The 22,446-nt window shown below is 42.9% G+C and overlaps 1 protein-coding gene across 2 annotated transcripts; it reads left to right on the top strand.

Moving 5' to 3' along the window:
- The first annotated feature begins 635 nt into the window (after positions 1-635).
- On the top strand, positions 636-21,053 carry FAM71F1 (family with sequence similarity 71 member F1). 2 transcript variants are annotated; one of them, XM_043872964.1, is made up of 8 exons: positions 636-762; positions 4,975-5,363; positions 6,568-6,752; positions 8,283-8,535; positions 12,965-13,086; positions 16,123-16,166; positions 19,403-19,573; positions 20,505-21,053. In XM_043872964.1, the coding sequence occupies exons 2-8, from the start codon at positions 5,118-5,120 to the stop codon at positions 20,516-20,518; spliced, it is 1,035 nt and encodes a 344-aa protein (XP_043728899.1). In that variant the 5' UTR covers positions 636-762; positions 4,975-5,117; the 3' UTR covers positions 20,519-21,053. The 2 variants fall into 2 exon arrangements, with proteins under 2 accessions (XP_043728899.1, XP_043728900.1); XM_043872965.1 differs by having other exon boundaries at positions 16,129-16,166.
- Positions 21,054-22,446: the final 1,393 nt, after the last annotated feature.

Genomic DNA, 22,446 nt, shown 5'->3' on the forward strand with positions numbered 1-22,446 from the left:
GGAACAATCTTTGTCAGTTCAGCCTGGAGATCTGAAAAATGGTGAGCCTAGCTGAGCTTTTCTGCCTCTGCAGAGACAGTGCTGTGATCCATAAGGGCTTCTACTCTTGAAGATTTTCCTTATTGCTGTGTCCCCTAAGCTTATTGCTCATCTCTCTGGTTGTCTCTCTCCTGTTGGGGGTGGCAGATAATCTGTGAGAACACACAATTACATTCACTTGCTTTCTTTATTATCAGGCCATACCCAGATTTTATGTTTTCCCTATCCTTTGACTACCATTTAACCTCTTTCCTGGTTAGATTGTCAATAGTTAAAATTTTGCTATTAAAAAATATTATGTATTTACTGTGGGTGTCAGAGGGAGTAATTCTGTGACATGGCTTCTTTGCACAGGTTGCTGATAATCCATCAATATCCTTCATCTTTAAATAATAAGTAATAGAACTTTCCAGTTCTACATGGACTCACATCCACTCAGCTAAGAAAATCTACATTTCTCAGCTTCCCTTGTAGCTGGGTGTGGTCATGTGACTGAATTCCAACCAATGGGATGTGAGCAAAAGTGATTATGTCATTTCCAGGTCTTGCCCTTAAAAGGAATGAGTGTACACTCCCCTTTTCTCTTCCCCTTCTCAATGGCCAGGATGCAAACATGATGGCAGGAGCTGAAGCAGTCACCTTGGAATTCAGAGATGGAAGTCACCTGTTGAGAATGGCAGAGATACTCTACCGGCTGTAGGCTACATCCCTTTGGACTACTATGTAAGAGAGAATCAAAATTCTACTTAGTTTAAGTCACTGTGTTTTGGGGTCTTCTGACTACCTGTTTTATGCTCTAAGCTTCATGTTACTACCATTACCCAGGAGCCTGTCCTTCTTACTTATACTTATTTGTGTTTTCTTAGTTCAAGTTTTATGATTTCTGTCTTCTTTTTAAAAATTTAAACTGTTAGCTAGTAGTTCATCTAATTTTTTTTTTCAAAGAATCAGCTTATGGTTTCCCTTATTCTAGTGTGCTTAGAAGTTTTAAGATTATTTTTGCTACCTTTACACTTGAATTAATTTCTAGCCATTTATGGAATTGTTGAGTCACATCCTTTCTTCCTCAACATTCTTTCTACATTGTTCCATTGTCCTATGCCATCTAAAACTGCTGAAAAGAAGTCCAAGGTCAGTCTCATTTTATTCTTCTTGGTAGACGGTCTGCTGCTTCTGCTGGGATGTTTATAGTAGGAAGCTTTTGTTATCCCTAAGATTTAGGAACTTCACAAGAGCTATTCTGATTTCAATGGTTTCTTTACTCAATTTGGTGGACTATAGGAAATTCTGTTCATTTGCCAAGCTGAGTCTTTTTGTTTCAGAAATGGCTTTTCTTTTATGCTTGTGACTACCTTTTCAATTTCATTTGCTCCCTCTTCATCAGGACTCTAGCTGTATGTTGGATCAATATAAACATCTCACAGTTATCACTTTCTTTCTAATCATTTCATCTCTTTGTACTTCTTTTTTGTGTCTGTGTGATATTCTTACACCTGTTATCCATGGCACTGACTCACTTTTCTGTTACAGCAACTCTACTTCTTGTGGTTTCTAATGTGACTTTCAGATATTTAGTGCGTTTTTCTTCTATTTCTTTCCTTACCTTTCCAAGTCTTCTTTTCATCTAATTTTGGTATCTCTGAAATTTTGTTCCATAGGGTCTCATATTGTATTCAGTTAGAGTGATACTTTTCAAAGAATTTATTCTATTTTCTGATATTTTTCTTCTGATGTGTATTCTTTATATGTATTTTTCTACTGACATTCTTTGGGAGAGGAGAATAGTATCTCACGTAGATCCCATGGTAGCTCTTTACTGAGAAATAGTGACTAAAAAAAAAAATTTTTTTTTAATTAAAAAAAAAAAAAGAAATAGTGACTAGTACTTTAATCCATCTGCCCTTGAGATATAACTTCTATTTCATAGGAAATATGAATATACTTCTCTAGCTTGCTAGAGAAGCAAGCTAACACAAGGGAAAACCGGAGAAATACAGAAGGGGGACATTCTGTAGGACAACTGACTCAATTGCTTCCACCAGTAGGTGTTCTAAAAAAGGGACTGGATGAGATTAAGCTTAATAGGTATTATGGTCCTTGACTGGATACTGATATGGATAAACCAGCTAAGAATAACTGGAAAAAAATTTAAAATGGTCTGGAAATTAAATGAGATGAGATAAAATAACTAAAACACAAAGGTAGAAAGTGTTACCTAAACAAAACAGATGTAAAAATGTTATAAAACCATTTTTACAGTATGATCTCATTTTAGTACACACATAGGTAGCTGTTACAGTGAGTGATATTCTCTGGGTGGTAGGAATATGCTATTTGTTTTTAAGCTTGTCTGTATTTTCTAATATTCTACAAGTACATATACTTTTTATGTAATACAGTTTTTTTTTTAAATAGTGACACATATTTAAAATTGGAGAAGGGAATGGCTACTCACTCCAATATTCTTACCTGGAGAATTCCATGGATAGAGGAGCCTGACAGGCTATAGTCCGTGAGGTCACAAAGAGTCTAACACAACTAAGCAACTAACGCTTTACTTTTATATTTAAAATATTTACCATGAAAATAATAAAGCTTAAGCTTCAAGATCCCTTCTCATGCGCCCTTCCAAGGTCTAGGAGGACATCCCTCTAGCAATTTTGTACTATACTTCTGTGGGATTTTAAAATTTCATTTTTGATTTCTCTAGCATTTTTAAATTGTGATAAAAGACACATAAGGAAAAGTTCACTCTTTTAACCATTTTTAGGTTTACAGTTCAGTGGTAGTACATACATTCACATTGTTGTACAAATATCATCACCACTCATCTCCAAGGCTTGGTCATCTTTCCAAACTCAAACTCTGTACCCATTAAACAATAACTCTTGACTCACCCCTCTCTCCAGTCTTTTTATTTTTAAGAGTCTCCAAAACTGTATAAGCTTTAAACTCCACAAAACCTGGGCCTAGCCTCAACTGACAACCAGATATCCTAGTCATTCTTGAGAAAGCTTTTGAAATGATACCTAACCCTTACAAGGTGACTTTAACCTCAAACCAAAGGACAATCAACATACTCAAGGAAACTCTCACCAAAGTGCTCATCAGTAAATGTGCAAAAGTCAATAATTGTCACAACATCAACAACAGTGTATACACATAAAAATAAAACCAGTGAATGTTACTAGAATATATATTAAACAACTTTTTCCAAAAGTTACTTGTTTGTCATTCTTAAGGTCCAATTTTATTGTAAAGTTAAGCCTATTTTCTCCATTACTTAGAATTATTGGTAAATAGTATCATAACTTCCTGTAAAATTAGTCCAGAGGAGTATATAGGCATTTTATATAGTTCTATCAGCTAGTTTTAAGCCTGACTTAAAATCAAAGAAACCTTTATTTCTTTCATACTTAGAAGAACTTCAAGGTAAGAATCCAGGACTAGTATAATTTTATGATCCTCAAGGAACTGGAGCCCTTTTATCTTGCTATGCTACCATCCTTAGCATGCCAATTCATGGCCCAGTAGGGTTGCTCAAGCTCCAGCCATCAAGTCTATATTCTAGTCTGAAGGGAAAAATAAGGAGTGAAAAAGAGCATGCCCCCTTTCCATGATGATTCCTCACAGAAATTTCATCCAACTCTTGAACTTGCATCATTTTTGCCCTATAGCCTTGCTAGCTGAGAGAGAGGCCAGGAAACACAATCTTTATTCCACAAACCTGTGCCAACTAAAAACCAGACACTCTATTACTAGAGACCCAATGGTCAAATATATCCAAACCATACATCTGCAGCATGGAAGCTTTAGCTGTGAAAAGCATCAGTGTATTAATTATCATCACTTTTTACTGTGTGTTGTTTCCAGGGAAATGGAAACCACAGGATGTGGTCTCTGACTCCATCCTTAGAGAATGTTACCATAGAAGACATTTCCCCAGATGGTAAACAAAGGAAAACAAGGAACGTGAGGGTAGAAGTTGTGCCCACGGGAGAGCTATCTATAGAGCCAGAGCATAATAGAAACAACCAGAGAGGGGGGTGATGGAATCAGCAAAGGAAAGCCTCGTGACCTTTCAGCCTTCTCCCTGACTTGATAATGAAATACAGAAATAAACCTCCCTGCTAGTACTTTGCATATTTTGGTTGTCATATTGCTTTTCTAAATTGATTGCATTTGACCTTGATGGGGGAATTCACCTTGGTGCTTAACAGAGTCTGGAATTTTGTTCAAACTAGAATAGGATTTCTCCCTGAAATAGTGGTAGTGGTCAGTAGGAGTGGTGGTCAGTCTGCTGGGTTCTTTGCCTCTCATCTAGCTGCCCCAAGATCTGGGCTCTTTTTTCCTCTGGCTCAGGGATGAGGCAGACTCACTCTCTGAGAAGAAGCAGGCCGTGCTGATCTAGCAGAGCAGCTCATTGAGATTCTGTTCCTCTCAGCTGGCACCTCCACCCAGCCAGCCTCTGGGTAAGAAACCACTTATTCCTACTGCTCTTCAGTTTGACTTACTTAGGGAAATTAGCCCTGCAGAAGTAGCCAGCCAGTGGTAGCAAAGTATAGAGCAGGCACCTACAGTCCTGCAGCTTCTCCCAGAACCAGCAGAGGCTACTGCAGATAGACCAGGGCACATGGGGCCCACACGGTACAGAGCTCAGGAAAGCTGTTTTAAATCAACCACCACCCTTAAAATTCTTTGGGTAGGTCATATTTGGAGTAAGGGAGGCTTGAAAGGCAGGGAGGGGACTTTCCTCTTAACAGCGGAAGGAGCTTCCTAACAGCCTTCCTTCTCTGCTTTGTGCCTGGGTCAGCAAGTTCTAGGGGAGCTGTGTCCTCAGGCCCCGAGGGGGCTGGGGCCTGTCAGGGCACTCAGCAAGCTGTGAAAGCACTCTGGAGGAAAAGGGAGGCTCCTCTACATTTCCCTTTCCCACAGGCCTGCCCTGGTTTTTCATGATGTCATCCATTCATCATTGTGAGCTGATTGGCGGCCCCAGGCCTTGGCTGGCTGCCCAAGGCCAGGAGGGAAGAAAGAGGACCCAGGACAAACGCGCAGCAGGCCCCTGAGTATGTGCGGAAATGTCATCAGTTCCACATAGAAAGACTTGGAACAAATTGAAGAAGACAGCAAAAGTCACAAGATCCTATCCAACCTTCCCTTCCCTGAATGCCTGGGAAGAATTCAGGGGCCTCTTTCCTGTGGATGGGGAACCAAATCCTGGAGTGGGCCTGGGTGTGGAGGAGGGACTGCTCTGCCAGATGGTTCATTCTCCAGAATTCAACCTGTTTCCTGAATCAGTGGTGTTTGAAAGCAACTTTGTCCAGGTACTCTTGGGCCGCTCCGAATGGCACTCCTTGATTCCTCTAAATCTCTTCCCACAATGTGACGGAGAGTCTGTCCCCGGAACTGGAGTGGAGTGACAACTGAGGCAAAGAGAGGAATCGAAGGCAAGGCTACCCACACCTGACCCTGACGTTGCAGAGCCCCAGATAGGCTTTCTCCTGCAGTCACTCTGGGGAGAGAGGTCAAGGGTTCTCTGCTCTGAATGGAGGGTTTGATCTCTGAATCCCTTAGTTTACTTTAGCCTCCAGCCTGTCAGTTCAAAGCAGATGAACAAAGAGGCAGTCAAATGAGATGCTATTTAGGGGTTTGGAACAGAAATGCTGATGGATAAAAGAATAGAAGTCGGGCACCCAGAGTGATCTAGGCTCAGTCTGGTTACTTTTTTCTCGTCAGAAGATGTCATGGTGCAGGTGACCTGCACACCAGTTTTCTCTGTTGTAAAGGAGGTGGGACTGACCTGGCTGTTCCATGAAACATGGGAAGCAAAGGCCCCAGTACAGAAGCACTTGGTGCATTTTGTTTCCTTGCCTGGGCTCTCCTTAGGCCAGATGGGACCCACAGTAAGCAGCACTTGGGGGTTACAGGGGCCTGACAGTGAAAAAAAAAAGATGCAGGAGATAATAGGGCCCCTCAAGAAACTGCCAAAGGACAGGTTTTTAAAATAAAAGCCAGGAAATAGTCTGGGGAGGATTCATGGAAGTGTGACACATGTCATGGAACTCTTGTGGGCAATTGCTAATATTGGGTTGGTCAAAAAGTTCATTCAGTTTTTCCACATCAGCCTAAAAAACCCAAATGAACTTTTTGGTCAACCCACAATAGGCAAAGTAAATACTGTTACAGTTGTTTAACCAACATAGGTTTAACTGTGGTTCCAAACAAGTGATGACTTTGCCCCCACCAGTGGTGGAGCCAAGTCTGAAGCCATTGGCCATGTCTGAATGAAGCATTTTGGACTGTCACAATTTGGCGGTGGGGTTGGGGTGGTCACTGCTATCCGCATCTATTGGGCAGAGGCCATGGATGCTGCTAAACACCTTACAGCACACAGGTGAGCCCGCTCCCCCCAAACAAAGAATCATCCAGCCCCAAAGGTGAACAGTGCCGAATTTGAGAAGCTCTCATGTGAAACATGCTGCTCCTCCTGCCAAACGCTCAGACTGTGCCTGGGGGACTGCTTTGCAGGTCAGAAAGGGCAGGAACTGGAGAGACATCTACAAAGCCGCCAACACCATGGCCCTGGGGGTGACCTCCTCTGTGCCCTGCCTGCCTCTTCCCAACATCCTCCTCATGGCCAGTGTCAAATGGCATCACGGGCAGAACCAGACATGGAACAAACCATCCACAGCCCCCAAGATCAACCTGAAGAGGTGAGCATCCTGAAGTGGGGCAAAGGGGGAGGCGCGTAACATGGACAGGAAGGAGGGCCAGTCTACATCCCCACTTCCCTTCTTGTTGCATTCACTGCACTGAATTCCTAGGAAGTCTCTCTATTTTGGGGCAAGGGACAAGGAAGCCAAGGGGTCTAGGAGATGAAGCATTGGTTGGGAGATGCAGGTTCTAAACCTTATGCAACTGACTAGACTCAAAACAATTTTTGAGTCCCAAGTTACTTGATGCATTTCAGTATTCCTACTGGCAAAGTGAATTGAATGAAGTCTTACTTGGATCTGTAATATTATGCTTGTCCAGGATGCAATGGCCCTTTTATTTATTTATTTTTTCAGATTTCCAACTTTTTATTTTGTATGGGGGTATAGCTGATTAACAATGTTGTGGTAGTTTCAGGTGAAGAGCAAAGTGACTCAGCCATACATATACTTGTATCCATTCTCCCCCTATATCCTCCTCCCATCGAGGCTGGCACATAACACTGAGTATAGTTCTATGTGCTATACACTTGCTGGTTATCCATTTTGAATACAGCAGTGTGCAATGGCCCTTTTAGATGCTTGAGCCTCTTCAGGTAATTTGCAGGGTATCTCAAGAATCTCTAGATATTCCCAGAAGCCCAAGTTAAACTTTCATTGCTCCATGTTGCTTCAATAATAAACCTCTCCGTTAAGTTCCAAGCAGCCCCTACAGCAAGTGCATCTCAGTTCAGCTGACTAATCCCAGATCCAAAGCAAGCTCCCTGAACTTTAGTTCTTTTGGGAAGAGTAATTGAGGCCTTAAGGTCAATGAATGGGACAAGCTGGACAGTGGGGCCCAGCTCCCGTTGTTCTATCAAGAAGAAAATTAAAAATCCCTATGATCCCAGCTATCTTACTCCCAGGCTGCCCCTCTCAAGCAGGATTCAGGGAACACCAGCATGAAAATCGTGGCAGGATAGGTGGAGGTTAACATGCAGATTCCAGGGCCCCACCCCAGACCTACTGAATCTGAATCTTTGGGGGTATCTTCAGGTGTCTGCATTTTAACCAAGCTCCCCAGGTGAATCTGATCTCCCTAAAGTTTGAGAACCACTGTGCTAATCATTCACTCTCCTGCTGCTGCTGCTGCTGCTGCTAAGTCGCTTCAGTCGTGTCTGACTCTGTGCGACCCCATAGACGGCAGCCCACCAGGCTCCGCCATCCCTGGGATTCTCCAGGCAAGAACACTGGAGTGGGTTGCCATTTCCTTCTCCTATGCATGAAAGTGAAAAGTGAAAGTGAAGTCATTCAGTCATGTCCGACTCTTAGTGACCCCATGGACTGCAGCCTACCAGGCTCCTCTGTCCACGGGATTTTCCAGGCAAGAGTACTGGAGTGGGCTGCCATTGCCTTCTCTGATTCACTCTCCTACCCACCCACAAAGCCTTGGTCCTAAAGGAGACAGTCTTCATTTTAATGAAGACAGGGTTGGACCATGTGTGTTGTCAATGTGGGGTTGTCAATGTGTGTCTTCCCTTGAGCCTTCAGGATTCTCCCATTGAAGTTTGTGGAGCTTCAGGTCTCTGACCGCCTTCAACGTGTTTTGCGGTTGAGGACAGTCACAGAGAAGATATACTATCTAAAACTCCACCCTGACCATCCTGAGACTGTCTTCCACTTCTGGATCCGGCTCATTCAAATTCTGCAGAAGGGCCTGTCCATCACCACCAAAGACCCCAGGATTCTTGTCACTCACTGCCTGGTACCCAAGAGTAGCTGCAGTCCCTCAGGAGACTCACAGGTAAGTGGACACTATGGCCTCCTCCAGCCAAGGCCAGAGCTGAGCTGTAGAGCTTTGGTAAGCTGATATGGGCGCACCCTGGGAAGACGATCCCTGCCTTAGGCCTTTTCTAATCACTTTATTGATTAAAATTCACCCAAGTGTACAGTTCAGCAATTTCAGTAAATGTATAGAGTTCTGCAACCATCACCATAATATCTATCACCCTAAAAAATTCCCTCATGCCCATTTGCAGTCATTGTGTTCCTACTTTCTGCCCTAGGCAACCACTGATCTGTCTTCAAACTCTACTCATATTTCTGAAACATTTCATATACATGGAATCCTATAATATATAGTGTCTGGCTTCTTTCACTTAGCATAAGGTTTTTCAAGTTCATATCATAGCATGAGGCCAACTCTATGTTAGAGTCACAGATTATCATTAATTTCTTCCTTTTATTGCTGAATAGTATTCCACTGCATGGATATACCACATTTTGTCTAGTCACCAGTTGGTGGACATTTGGATCATTTTTGTGCATGCATGCTCAGTCCTGTCCAACTTTTTGAGACTCCATGGACTGCATCCCACCAGGCTCCTCTGTCCATGGAATTTTCCAGGCGAGAATACTGGAGTGGGTTGCTCTTTTCTCCTCTAGGGGATCTTCCTGACCCAGGGATTGAATCTGCATCTCCTGTATCAGCAGGAGGATTCTTTACTGCTGCACCTGGGAAACCTTTGGATTATTTCCAGTTTGGGCCTATTATTAATAATGCTGCTGTGAACATTTGTGTACAAGTTTTTGTATAGATGTATGTTAGGGTTGGAGAAGGCAATGGCACCCCACTCCAGTATTCTTGCCTGGAAAATCCCATGGATGGAGGAGCCTGGTAGGCTACAGTCCATGGGGTCGCTAAGAGTCAGACATGACTGAGTGACTTCGCTTTCACTTTTCACTTTCATGCACTGGAGAAGGAAATGGCAACCCACTCCAGTGTTCTTGCCTGGAGAATCCCAGGGACGGGGGAGCTTGGTGGGCTGCTGTCCATGGGGCTGCACAGAGTCAGACACGACTGAAGTGACTTAGTAGCAGCAGCATGTTAGGGTATGTTTTCATTTGTTGTGGGTGGATTCCAATAATTTGGAATTGCTGAGTCATATGTTAAGTTTATGTTTAAACAGGCAAACCTTTTTCCAAAATGACTGTACCATTTACATTCCCACCAGGAATGTGAGAGGATTTCACTTTCTCCACATCTTCACCAACAATGGTATTATCTTAATTAAAGCCATTCTAGGGGATATGTTGTGTTTTTAATTAGGATTTCCTGTCAAGGAACTTTTCATAGACTTGTTAACCATTTACATATCTTCTTGGTGAAATTTCTATTCAAATCTTTTGCTTATTTTAAAATTTTTTTTTTCTCATTGAGTTGTAAGAGCTCTTTGCATATTCTGGATACAAGTCCTTTATCAGAATATGACTTGTAAATATTCTTTCCCAGTCTGTGAGTTGTCTTTTCATTTTCTTAATGATGTTTTCTAAGGAGCAAAACTGCTTCATTTTGATGAAGAACAGTTTATCAATTTCTTCTTTAATAGATCTGACTTTTGGTGGTGTATCTAAAAATTTTGTTCAACCCAAAGTCACAAAGGTATTATCCTATATTTTCCTCAAGAAGTTGTATAGACTTCATTTAAAAAAAATTTTTTTTTTTTTTTGGCTACATCACGTGGCATGTGGGATCTTAGTTCCCCAGCCAAGGATTGAATCTGAGCCCCTGCCGTTTGAAACATGGAGTCTTAACCACTGGACCACCAGGGAAGTCCCTAGACTTAGCTCTTACATGTAGGTCTTTGATCCCTTTTGAGTTAATATTTTTGTATGATGTGAGGTAAGGGTACATTTTTAAGTAATTTTTTTTTTTGGCATGTGGATGTTATAACTGTTCTAGTACCATTTGTTAAAAGACTATCCTTCCCACATTGAATTGTCTTGGCATTGGACCATAAACATAAGGATTTATTTCTGGCTTCTCAGTTCTGTTCCATTGACCTGTTTGCCTATTCTTGTGCCAATACCACAATGTCTTGATAAATGAAGCTTTATAGTAAATTTTTTGAAACTTCTGAATTTTAATTTTTGAAATTGGGTGCTGTAAACCTTCCAATTTTGCTCTTTTTCAAATTGTTTTGGAATAGCCAATTCCAGATCCTTTGCATTTCCATGTAAATTTTAGTATCAACTTGCCAATTTCTGTAAAACAAACAAACAAACAAACAAACCTGCTGGAATTTTGATAAGGACATGTCGAATTTATACATCAATTTGGGGAAAACTGCCATCTTGACAATATTGAGTCTTTCAGTACATATGCAAAGTCTTTCCATTTATATCAATCTAATTTAATTTCCCTTAACAATGTTTGCAGCTTTCAGTTTATAAGTTCTGCACTTCTTTTGTTCAATATATTCCTAAGTAATTGATTGTTGATATTACTGTGAATGGAACTGTGTTGTCTTAATTTTGTATCACTTATTGAAAGTATATAGAAATACAGTCAATTTTTGTGTATTGTTTATTAGCTGTAGTAGTTTTCATGGATTCCTTAGGATTTTCTACATATATGCATACATTCTTGTTATCTGCAAATAAATATAGCTTAATTTCATTTCTCATTTGGATCCATTTATTTGTTTATTGCTCATTGAATTAGTTAGAACCTTCAGTACAATGTTTAAAAGTAACAAAAGCAGACAACCTTGCCTCATTCCAGGTATTAGGGTGAAAATATCCAGTCTTTCATTAAGTATGATACTAACTCTGGGATTTTTGTAGATGCCCTTTATAAGATAGAGGAAATTCCTTTCTATTCCTTGTTTATTAAGAGTTTTTATCATGAATGGTATTAGATTTTGCCAAATGCTTTTTCTCTGTCTACTAAGATGATCATATTGTTCTTTATTCTATTAATATAGTATACTGTTGTTTAGTTGCTAAGTTGTGTCCAACTCTTTGCAACCCCATGGACTGTAGCCTGCCAGACTCCTTTGTCCACATCCATAGGATTTCCCAGGCAAGAATACTGGAATGGGTTGCCATTTTCTTCTCCAAGGAATCTTCCCCACCCAGGGATGGAACCCAGGTCTTCTGCACTGGCAGGCGGATTCTTTACCACTGAGCCAACAGGGAAGCCCATATATTATATTACTTTAATTGATTTTTAGATGTTAAACCAGCCTTGTGTTCCTGCAATAAATTCTGTTACCTTACGATGTATATGATCCTTTCTATATAGTTTGATTTGGTTTGCTAGCATTTTGTTAAAAGAGTTTTGCACCTACATTCATTAGAGATATTGGTCTGTAGTGTTCTTGTGAGAGGCTGGCTTTGGTATCAGAGTAACACTTGCCTTATTGAGTAATTTAAAAAGTGTTCCCTCCTCCTCTGTTTCTGAGTTTTTGAAGAATTGATGTTACTACTTCTTTAAATATTTGATAGAAATCAGGGAAGCCACCTGGGCCTTTTTGCCTCAGGCCTTAGAGTCTAACTCTGAAGCCTGAAGTGAGCTACAACATAAGCTCCACAATGGCTGAGATTTTTATCTGTTTTTTTCACTGAAATTCCCCAGTGCCTGGCAAATAGTTGATATTCAGTAAATATTAATATTAAATGAACATGAGCAGCATGCACAACTAGGGGCATCCCAGGTGGTGCAGTGGTAAAGAATCTGCCTGCCAATGTGGGAGCTGCAAGAGATATGGGTTTGATCCCTGGGTCAGGAAGATTCCCTGGAGGAGGAAATGGCAACTCGCTCCAGTATTCTTGCCGGGAAAATTCTATGGACGGAGGAGCCTGGTGGGCTACAGTTCATGGGGTCTCAAAGAGTCTAACATGACTGAGCATGTACACACACACACACACACACACACACCCGCACAACTAGAACATCTGAGGGGTATCACAGGCAACAAGCAAAAAAGGCAATTTTACTGTAGCATAAAAAGCATCTCAGCACAGGATATTTCTTAGAGAAATGAATTTTAAAAACATTAAATTTCTACAATAGACATTTAACCCCCTCTATGTAAATATAAAACCAAGTATGGTAAGTTTTATTAAAGTTTATGTTAACAGACTGTTCAATAACATAGTAAGGTATGTTAAGAATAGCTTAGGTACACTAAATTATGTTTAAAGTTTTCAATAACAATATTATTCTTAAAAAAAACCAATATTATTCTTAGGACATCAAAGGAAATTTATAACAACAGAGATCAAAACAAACAGATGCAGCCTCAGAATTGCCTCTCTCAGCTGCTGGCATGGCTGTCTGATGGAACACTTTAGGTTCTAACACTTCAGGGTCTAGACCATGATATTAGGAAAATGCAGAGATGCTAAGACCTTAACAACCTGGCCTTGTTTTTCTTTCCTCCATCTAGTTAGTACAGAAGAAACCCCAAGCTTCCCAGCCCAGCGAGAGCCTCATGCAGCTGATGGCCAAAGGGGAGAGTGAGGCCCTCTGTCAGATCTTTGCGGACTTGCATCAGCACAACCTGTTCAGGTACAGGACTCAAATCCAGCCAGCTTGATGTCCCCAGGTGGTCTGTCCCAGAGACCCAGAAACCAAGTAATCTGGTTAAGGGGCACAAGGAAGTATATGAAATACTGCCCTTCCATATCCAATCCAGTCTGTATTCTTGACTCGGGGAAACCTTTTCCTGGTCTCTTTGCCTGATTGTCCTTCTCCACAAGCACTGTGGGCTTGACTTCAGAGGAGGATATTCATAAAAAATGAAAAGTAACTTCTTCAATATTAAGAATAAATTAGTAACACAGTGGAAAAGTAAAACCTAATTTCTAATCTAGTTCCTAGATTTCCTACTGAGAAATAATCAAGACATTGTTTAAAACATCCTCTATCACTGAGTTCCTTTACCTACATACTTGGCCTCTGCTTGGACTTTATGGAGCTTCTGTGGTCACTTTTTAAGTGTTTTCTGGAAAGCTCCCTCATGTAGGCCTGTCTTCTCCATGTCTGAGGAAATGTCATTGTAGGTACAGATGACTTAGGGTTGACTCTTAGGACTGGCTGGTATTAGAGAGACAAAAGTAGGGAGCACTTAGACATCAGGGTACCATGGGCAGAGAGCGAAGATCAAGTGGGAACCGGGGTCCTAGTGAACTTGACATGTGGTGTCAAAGAAAAGGGAGAACAGAAATAAATTAGTAAATGTCACCAGAAGAGAAAAACACCAGAGAAGGAGATTTTGTCATAACAGGGACCAGCAACTCAGAGACAGAATTTAAAAAAAAAAAAAAGTTTTTCTGTGTGAATGAGTGCCAGTAATAAGCTGAAAATCAGGAGAGCTCAGAGGATGCAAAGTCTCATAGTGGGTAAGTACTCACATAGCTTTGGACCCAAGTCACCGCTCTGACTATGAGCCCTTGGGCACACTGCTTAACTCTTCTGGGCCTCAGTTTTCAGATCTGTAAAGCAGAAATTATGATAATGCCAACCTCATCCAGATAGTGTCAGTATAAAATGAACCATATGCATCAAGTGCTTGGCTGGTCCTCAGCAAATTTAGAGGCAGATAAGTTAACTCTCAATAAATATTAACTTGTATTCTAACTTGGGCTGAAAGTAGAAAAGTGATAACACAAGAAAAAGACTTATTAGTTGCCCACTGTTGAAGAATTTTTTATACTGGGGTTGGCACTCGGTATATCACACAGAGATCTGTAATGAAGAAGTTCCAGGGTGTAAGATATCACATTCTGAACAGGAGAGCTCTGGACTTAATACAGCATTTTTTTTTTTTTTTTGACCAAGCCACTCAGCTTTTGAGCTCTTAGCTCACTGACCAAGGGTGGAACTCCCGACTCCAGGCAGTGGAAGTGCAGAGTTCTAACCATTGAACCATCAGGGAATTCCCAGAACAAGATATTCTGAAGCAATTTTTAGATTGTCTCAAAATGTTAACTCACAGATTTTATTACTCTTAGGACAGCCTCTGTTTATACCTCATTAGCCACACCTATATTTAGTCAAAGCTATGGTTTTTCCAGTAGTCATGTATGGATGTGAGAGTTGGACCAGAAAGAAAGCTAAGCACCAAAGAATTGATATTTTCAAATTGTGGTACTGGAGAAGACTCTTGAGAGTCCTTTGGACTGCAAGATCAAACCAGTCAATTCTAAAGGAAATCAACCCTCAATATTCATTAGAAGAACTGCTGCTGAAGCTGAAGCTCCAATACTTTGGTCACCTGATGTGATGAATCGACTCATTGGAAAAGACCCTGATGCTGGGAAAGATTGAAGGCAGGAGGAGAAGGGGTGGCAGGGGATGAGATGGTTAGATAGCATGACCGACTCAATGAACATGAATCTGAACAAAGTCCAGGAGATAGTGGAAAGCAGAGGAGCCTGGTGTGCTGCAGTCTACGGAGTTGCAAAGAGTGGGACACGACTTAGAGACTGAATAACGATAGCCACATCCGGTTGCAAAGGAGGCTGGGAAATGAAGCCTCCACTCGGCATAGCCATGGGCCCAACACAAAATTAGACGCTCTGCCTCAGCAGAAGGGAAGAAGGGATGCTGGGGGCCTACTGGTAATCTCTGGCACAGAGAGATTTTAACATCTCTGAAAGGTCAGAGAAGTTGAAGACCTGAAGGAAAAACTCACAGAAGTCAGATAAAGGATGGGGAAAGCTGTGCAGGCTAAGGGAACAAATGGGTATAAGACTGAGGCTTCGCCCTGAGTAAGAAGCTTACTGAGTCAGTGTAGAGAAAGGGACGGAATATCAGTGGGGAACTGGGGATGTTGGTAGGAGGACATACGTAGAAGTGGGCAGGGCCCAAGCCAGGCAGGGCCTGGGAAGCCATGCGAATGGATTTAAGCTTTAACTGTAATGGGAACCTTAGCAGCATTTTAAACAGGGAAGTGATGTGATCCCATTTACATTTTTAAAAGGTCAAGCTGGCTGCTGCTGTGACAGAGATTTGAAGAGAGGGAGGCTAGGTGTGGAGGGACCAGCCCGGGAGCCATGGCAACCGAGTCCAGGCTGTCATATGCAAGACGGATCAGAGGGATGCGAGAAACAGGGAACATTTAATTTTTGCTTCCCTATCTCAAACAATTACTTTGTACAGACGTTTAGTTTCTTCTCTTTCATTTCCCAGCATGAAGCCCTGGAGTGATGATTTTTGTCCTCATTTAGGCAGGTTCTGGTCTGGCTGCAGTTTTAGCACATCAACAACAATATGCAACTTACAGCAAATAAAATAAATGGCTGAGATGCCAAACAGATGGAGTCACGCCCACTCCACCTTAGCAAAATCAGCATCAAGGGTTCTGCTCCCCAAACCCCTACCCCATCCTACCTCCCCCTTCTTTAGTTTTCCTTCTGGTGCTTTAATATGGGTCACATCCACCCAATATAGCCACAGCTGTCCTTTTTCATATTTATATCTGCCTCTAAAGCTTTTGTTGCATCAGGAAAAATATAACGAGAAACAAGATTTAAAACAAGAGTCTCATGCTCTATTCTTTTCCTTCTGACCTTCATTTCCTTGATCCTGAAATGACTGGAGTTCCAGGAGCAGCAAAAAGACGGAGAACAAAAAGGACAGCTCAGGTAAGGGAGGGCACAGGGTACCTGCATCTTGGAGAATTTTTCTGCTCTGCAGACATAGGAATAAAATTCCCTCCAGTCCCCCACCCCAACTTCCCTGAGCTGTCAGGATCACCATTATCCTCCTGTACCTTGGTTCTAGTTCTTCTGGCATCTGTGGTCACCATTGTCTATTTGGCACCACATCACCCCAGTTTCTTTCTTTGAAATATTCTTTACATTCTTGAGTTCATTTCCAAGCCCAAAGAACCTACTCTAATCCACTTTATCATCTCTTGCCTGGGCCACTGCAGCAGTCTCCTGTTAGTTCATTCATTCATTCAAAAACACATATTGAGCACTTGGTAAGTGTCAAACACTGTTGAAGGCTTTGGAGTCACAGTGAAGAAAAACACAGTACCCCATTCAGGCATTTATAGTTTTTGGAGTCAAATGGGTAAGTTCCCAAATCACATAACCTCTCCTTCCAGGCAACATTCAAAGCTCAAGACTGGGGTGCTCCTGTCTTGAGGGCACAAAGGCAGAGCTCCCTCACTCCTTCCGGGAAGCTGTCCCGGAAGACCTGGGGTCTGTGCTGAGTCACAGAGGATGAGTACAAGTGGGCTGGCCGAGGCAGATGAGGCAGGGATCCTAGAAAGAGACACAGAGTCTGTGTGAGACAGCATGACACATTCTGGAAACAGCAGCCAGTTCCCTATGTATTCTCAGGTTCCAGTTTACCTCAAATCCACTCATTTTGGCATGGCTGACCCTGCATGAACTTTCCATCTTACCCATCTCACCTGATTACTCTCTCCTCCTTAATAGGGAGCTCTTTGCCTCCTTTTCTCCAGCTCAAATCTTCTGCTTTGGTCAAACCTCCGCTATCCTTCACCATGACTTATTCATCCTTCTCTGCTCCCTTCTTCCTGACGCCATTCTAAATCCTGCCTAATCATACAGATACACTCACAACTGGGGATTCCCCGGTGACTCAGCATTAGGAATCTGCAATGCAGGAGACACGGGTTCAATCCCTGGGTCAGGAAGGTCCCCTAGAGAAAGAAATGGCAACCCACTCCAGTATCCTTGCCTGGAGAATTCCATGGACAGAAGAGCCTGAAGGGCTACAGTCCACGGGGTCGCAAAGAGTCAGACACAACTTAGAGACTAAACAACGACACTCACAACACCTTCCTGTCCAGGCACATCTTGCCTTGCTCATAACCTCTCTTTTATAACATAAGTTCCCTAATTGTTTCATAGGTTTAAGTCTTATTTCTTCAACCAATACTAAACTTTTTTTGTGTGCCTCTGAATTCCTACAGTGGGAAGCACAGGTCTGAGAATGCAATAGGAGCTCAATAAATATTCATGTACCACCTCCCCAAGAAATCATTCCTCCAAATCAGCTCATAAGGCAGCCAGAATATCATGTTATATTTAGAAATTTGGAGGAGTATGTAGATCCTAGAGGAGCTGTGCCAACTTTTATCCAAACCAGGGACTCAAACTCAAACATCTGCAGGTGTTATAAAGGAGTAAAGAGTCCATGTGTCATATATATAAGAAATGGCTAATTTTTCTCCCATCCCTGTTATTCCTAAAACAACAGCTGGGCTGACACAGTTTAGCACTGAAGAGACAGTAGCGAGTGATGGGGACTGTGGCAATGAAAAAGTGAATGTTTCAAAGTTTCATTAATGGTTGCCTTGCTGCAACACAGGCCTGGCATTGCCAGATAATCTGATTTTTCAAGAAAAAACAAAAATCTAAATTTTTGTATCACATACACCCCCACCCCCCACTTCATAAAAATCTAAAGTGTGAAAGTGATAGTTGTTCAGTCGTGTCTGATTCTTTGTGAACCCATGGACTGTAGCCCTCCAGGCTCCTTGGTTCTTGGAATTCTCCAGGCAAGACTACTGCAGTGGGTTCCTACCATTCCCTTTTCCAGGGGATCTTCCCAACCCAGAGACTGAACTCGAGTCTTCCGCATCACAGGCCAATCCTTTACCATCTGAGCCACCAGGGAAGCCCAACAAAGTACCGTATAGGCCAAAACTTGGTGGGCAAACAAAAGGTACCTGCAGACCAAAGTGAGCCTGGAGGCTGCCAGTTCTCAGCCCCTGTTCTCTATGGTAAGCAGAGGTGACTGCTTGCCCACATTTTCCGCAAGTCTAGGACTGCTTTCTCATATTATGTGACTGCTAATAACAGTGGTGAGTCATTAATGTTTTTACACATACATTCAAATACACACACATGTACATACACTCAAAACATATCCCATGAGATTAGTGTTGAAGAAGGCAGAGCTAGAGAATATTTCAAACTTATTTTAGGACTTGAGAAAACAGCTAGAATTTCAGAGTCACAGGACATCTGTGTCATGGGAACTGTTGCTCCCGAGATGTCCCTAGGCTGATTGCAATTAATGATCCTGGGATGTCCTTAGGACCCTGTTCTTTCCTTGCACCTGAAGAAACCCCTCTTTTCTCTTTGGGCCAAGTAGCGTACACTTTCAGTTTGGAAGGATGCTCACACCCCAGCCTCTTAAAACTTTAATGATGAGAGGGAGAGAGAGAGGGAGCTACAGTTGGAAAAGCCAGCGTCCCCAAGTCTACCTGTGTTGCTGAACATGTCACTTCCCCATTTGTGGGTGATGTGATCTATATGGTCCTTCCCAAACTTTAATGTGCAAATGCCCCCCTAGGGATCTTGTTAACATGCAGATTCTGATTCAGAGCATCCAGGCAGACCTGAGACTGCATTTCTCACATGCTCTGGGTGATGCCAAAGCTGCTGGGCTGTGAGCCACTCTTAAGGAGGCTCTGGCTTCAGGCCATCTGGGTTCAAGGGCACTGCCTGTCCAGCTAGCCGAACCTCCTGGGGACATTCACTCGGTTAACCTCTCCAGGCCATGTTGGCTGCCTCGTCTCATGGGTGCTGCCTGTTGACACGATGTAATGGCAAAAACACAGGCTTTGTTGCCTGGCTATCTGGCTTGGGATTCTGGCCTTGCCTCCTCATGGGTAAGTGACTTCACCTTGCTGGGCCCCAAAATCCTCACACATCAAATGGGGACTATGGCAGCACTGACCTCTCGGAGGTTGTTGTGAGGGTTAAAAGAGCATTAATGCATGTAATTGTTTGGAACAGCGCCTGGCCAATAATAAGCACCTTACAAATGTTGGCTGGAACCTGTGAGTGTGCTCTGTGAATTAAAGTACAAACAACCGCATTCCTTTCTGACCTAGGAAAAAAATCCTCTCTGAATGAAGACTCCATCCCTTGCACCCGTGACCTCAGTTGGAGGGATTCGTTCACCTATGGGGAGTGGGAAAGAGAGAACCCCTCTGGACCGCAGTCCCTCTCACTCCTCAGCACTCTGGCAGCCTCCACTCGGCCCCAGCTGGCCCCACTCATAGGTATGGTGACGGCATTCATCCACTGCCTTCCTGGGACAGGCCTGGGTTCAGGTTCTAGGGTCTTGGGAATTATTCCAGGAGGCTGTGGTTTGGGAGTGGGGGACTAGCCACAGCTACCTCAACCCTCTTTGTTCTTGCCCTGTTCTTCTCTACCTCCAACTGGGCTGAGTGAAACCCTGGGTGGCACCTCCAGAGCTACCAGAGGCCCCTGGGCATTCCTGCAAGTGGCTCAAAAGAGACAGATACTGGCAGGACACGGATGTCACTAGAGCTGCCTCCTTCGTGCTGTGCGGGAAGCACGACGGGCTGCCTCTGCAGAGGGAGGAGCTCCTTTTCCTTCTCTGGACTCCACGGGAGTCCCAACCTTCTGCTGTGTAGAGTGGGGAGGAGGAAGTCCATGAGGAGTCAAAGTGAAAGTCGCTCTGTCACCTCTGACTCTTTATGACGCCACTGGGCTCCTCTGTCCATGGGATTCTCCAGGCAAGAATACTGGAGTGGGTAGCTGATCCCTTCTCCAGGGGATCTTCTTGAGCCAGGGATCGAACCCGAGTCTCCTTCATGGCAGGCAGATTCTTTACCATCTGAGGCACCAGGGAAGCCCGGGAGGGATGAGGTGTGGGGATCAAATTTCTCTGAGGCCCAGCCCTTATCTTTCCATGCACCAAGGCTCATCTGTCCATCCATGTATTCATTTAACATTCATTAAGTATTTCCTGTGTGCCTCTGTTTGACCAGAGAGAGATCCTTAAAGAAGGTACAGTGGTTTATGTTTTCTAGAGTAAAATATAATCAATAAGCCACTAACTCTTATAAGTTACCTATTATCAATAGTTGACAATTTAAAAAACTAACAGAAGTATCTAGGTACCTATAGAAGAGCTCATAAGGCAAGCTATATCTTATTCAAAGTTTTTCTCTCCTATACTCACAGGAAATTCTATTTGAGCCACCCTTTCACAGTAGAGAGAATCATACAACCCTTGCCAACACCACTCTGCAGCATTCAGCTTTCTGTGGGATACTGTCCTTATGGAGGGGAGGAGAAAAGCTGCACCTAAGGAAAAACTAGAATCATCTCACGCTGACAGCATAGCCTTTCCCTGGAGAATCGCTTGGGAGCATGGCTCCTAGACAAGAAGCATTATTCCAGCATTATTCTGGTCCGTAACTTTGTATCCTCACCACCACACATCACCACACCTCACCTCCCTTCCAGCACAAGAACATATGCTCGCAGAAGGACCAGGATCGAGAGAGAGAGAGAGAAGGAAGGAAAAAGAACCAGAACCAGAAAAGAAGTGGAAGAGAACAAAACGGGGCTGAAGAGGAAGGTGGAGGGCAGAAATCAGGGAAGAGGGGAGATGCAGAAAAGTGGTAACAGAAGGAAACAGAAAAGAGGACAAGAGAAGCACACGAGAGATGCCTCGCCAAGCTTCTATTTATCTAATTTAAAACGTCAAAATAAGGCCATATACCAAAAGAGACATGTGTTTTCCTCTCTGCTCAGACTCCTCTGGACAAGGATACGGGGACAGAAATGAATTCTAGCCAAAGGCCTCTCCTTAAATGTTCCTTTTTGCCAATTTTTCTCCTTAGTCCTTCTGTTTTGATTCAAGCCTTAGACCTTCTTCCTTAGTGATTTCCCGACTTGGACCTGCTAGCCTGGCCCTGCTGTTCCAAATGGTGGTTTGGGTCTGAGGCTACACAAGTTTCCTGCGGGAGGTTGTAAGACAAGGTGTGTGTGGTAGGGGGAGTTTCTCTTTCTGAGTTTCAGAAATAAGGCTTTCTATTGTCTCAGCCCTACAAACACTGGCTCAATTTCTTTTGCATACCATACCCCCTTGAAATAGAGTATCTTGTTAGTACTTATTAGATATTCAAAGAGAGGAGACACAGGCTCAAGCTACAGGTTAAATCAGAGGTTCCAGGCTCAAAGTATAGGTAAAATCAAGGGTTCACAAATTATAGATGAAGACAGTCACTAAGGTGGGTCTGCTAGAGAGACCATGGACTGGTCTCTATTTAAAATGCACAATATTGCACATTCAATAAAAGCCAGATAATGAGTATTTCAGAAAAGGTACCCAACCTTCCAGTTGGAAAGCTTTTCTGGACATCTTGCCTTAATTTAGGCTATCCTAGGGGAGGGTATTTTTCTTCACTGAAGTGGTTTTCAGACTGAAATGGTTGGAGGGCTAAAAAGTAAGTTCCTCAATCATCATTGCTCTTGCCAAGGATGAGTTATGTCCTAATTCTTGGTGATTTCAGTATCCACATAGATGATCCTTCCCATACCCTAGTCGCTCTCCTTGTCCTTCACCCTCCTCAGCCACTGACCCCAATTTACCCTAGAGTTTGCCATTAATAACTGCACCCCACCCCATCATTTTTATTCTTCAACTATATACCATCTCCTATCTTTCCCTGAGTCTGATAATCCTTCTTATACCATCTCCTATCTTTCCCTGAGTCTGATAATCCTTCGACCCCACCAATCCTGCAATTTCTTGCTCCTTCTGGGTTTTCATTATCCCATCCTGTCCTCACATCTTCATTCCCTCCCCCTCCAGCCTAGATTCCATGATCCATCCTGAATATCATCACTCTTTTGCAAGTACCCTCAGCGCCTTTGTACCTCTCCCACTTTATTAACTGACCAGGTCGAACTCTCCACCAACCGCACCATGACACTAAACTTTTTTTTGGTTGCACTAGGTCTTAGTTGTGGTAGCTGGGATCTTGGATCTTAGTTGAGGCATGCAGGATCTTTCAGCATTCAGACTCTTAGTTGCAGGATCTAGTTCCCTAACAAGCGGTCGAACCGAGGGCCCCTGCATTAGGATCATGGAGTCTTAGCCATTGGACCACTAGGG

The sequence above is a fragment of the Cervus elaphus genome, chromosome 18 (assembly GCF_910594005.1).
Source record: "Cervus elaphus chromosome 18, mCerEla1.1, whole genome shotgun sequence".
NCBI lineage: Eukaryota > Metazoa > Chordata > Mammalia > Artiodactyla > Cervidae > Cervus > Cervus elaphus.

Coding starts and splice junctions, on each gene's coding strand:
- FAM71F1 (XM_043872964.1), top strand. CDS start 5,118: ATGTCATCAGTTCCACATAGAAAGACTTGGAACAAATTGAAGAAGACA. Junction 6,753..8,282: donor CCCAAGATCAACCTGAAGAG/GTGAGCATCCTG, acceptor TTGAGCCTTCAG/GATTCTCCCATTGAAGTTTG. Junction 16,167..19,402: donor GAACAAAAAGGACAGCTCAG/GTAAGGGAGGGC, acceptor TTTCTGACCTAG/GAAAAAAATCCTCTCTGAAT.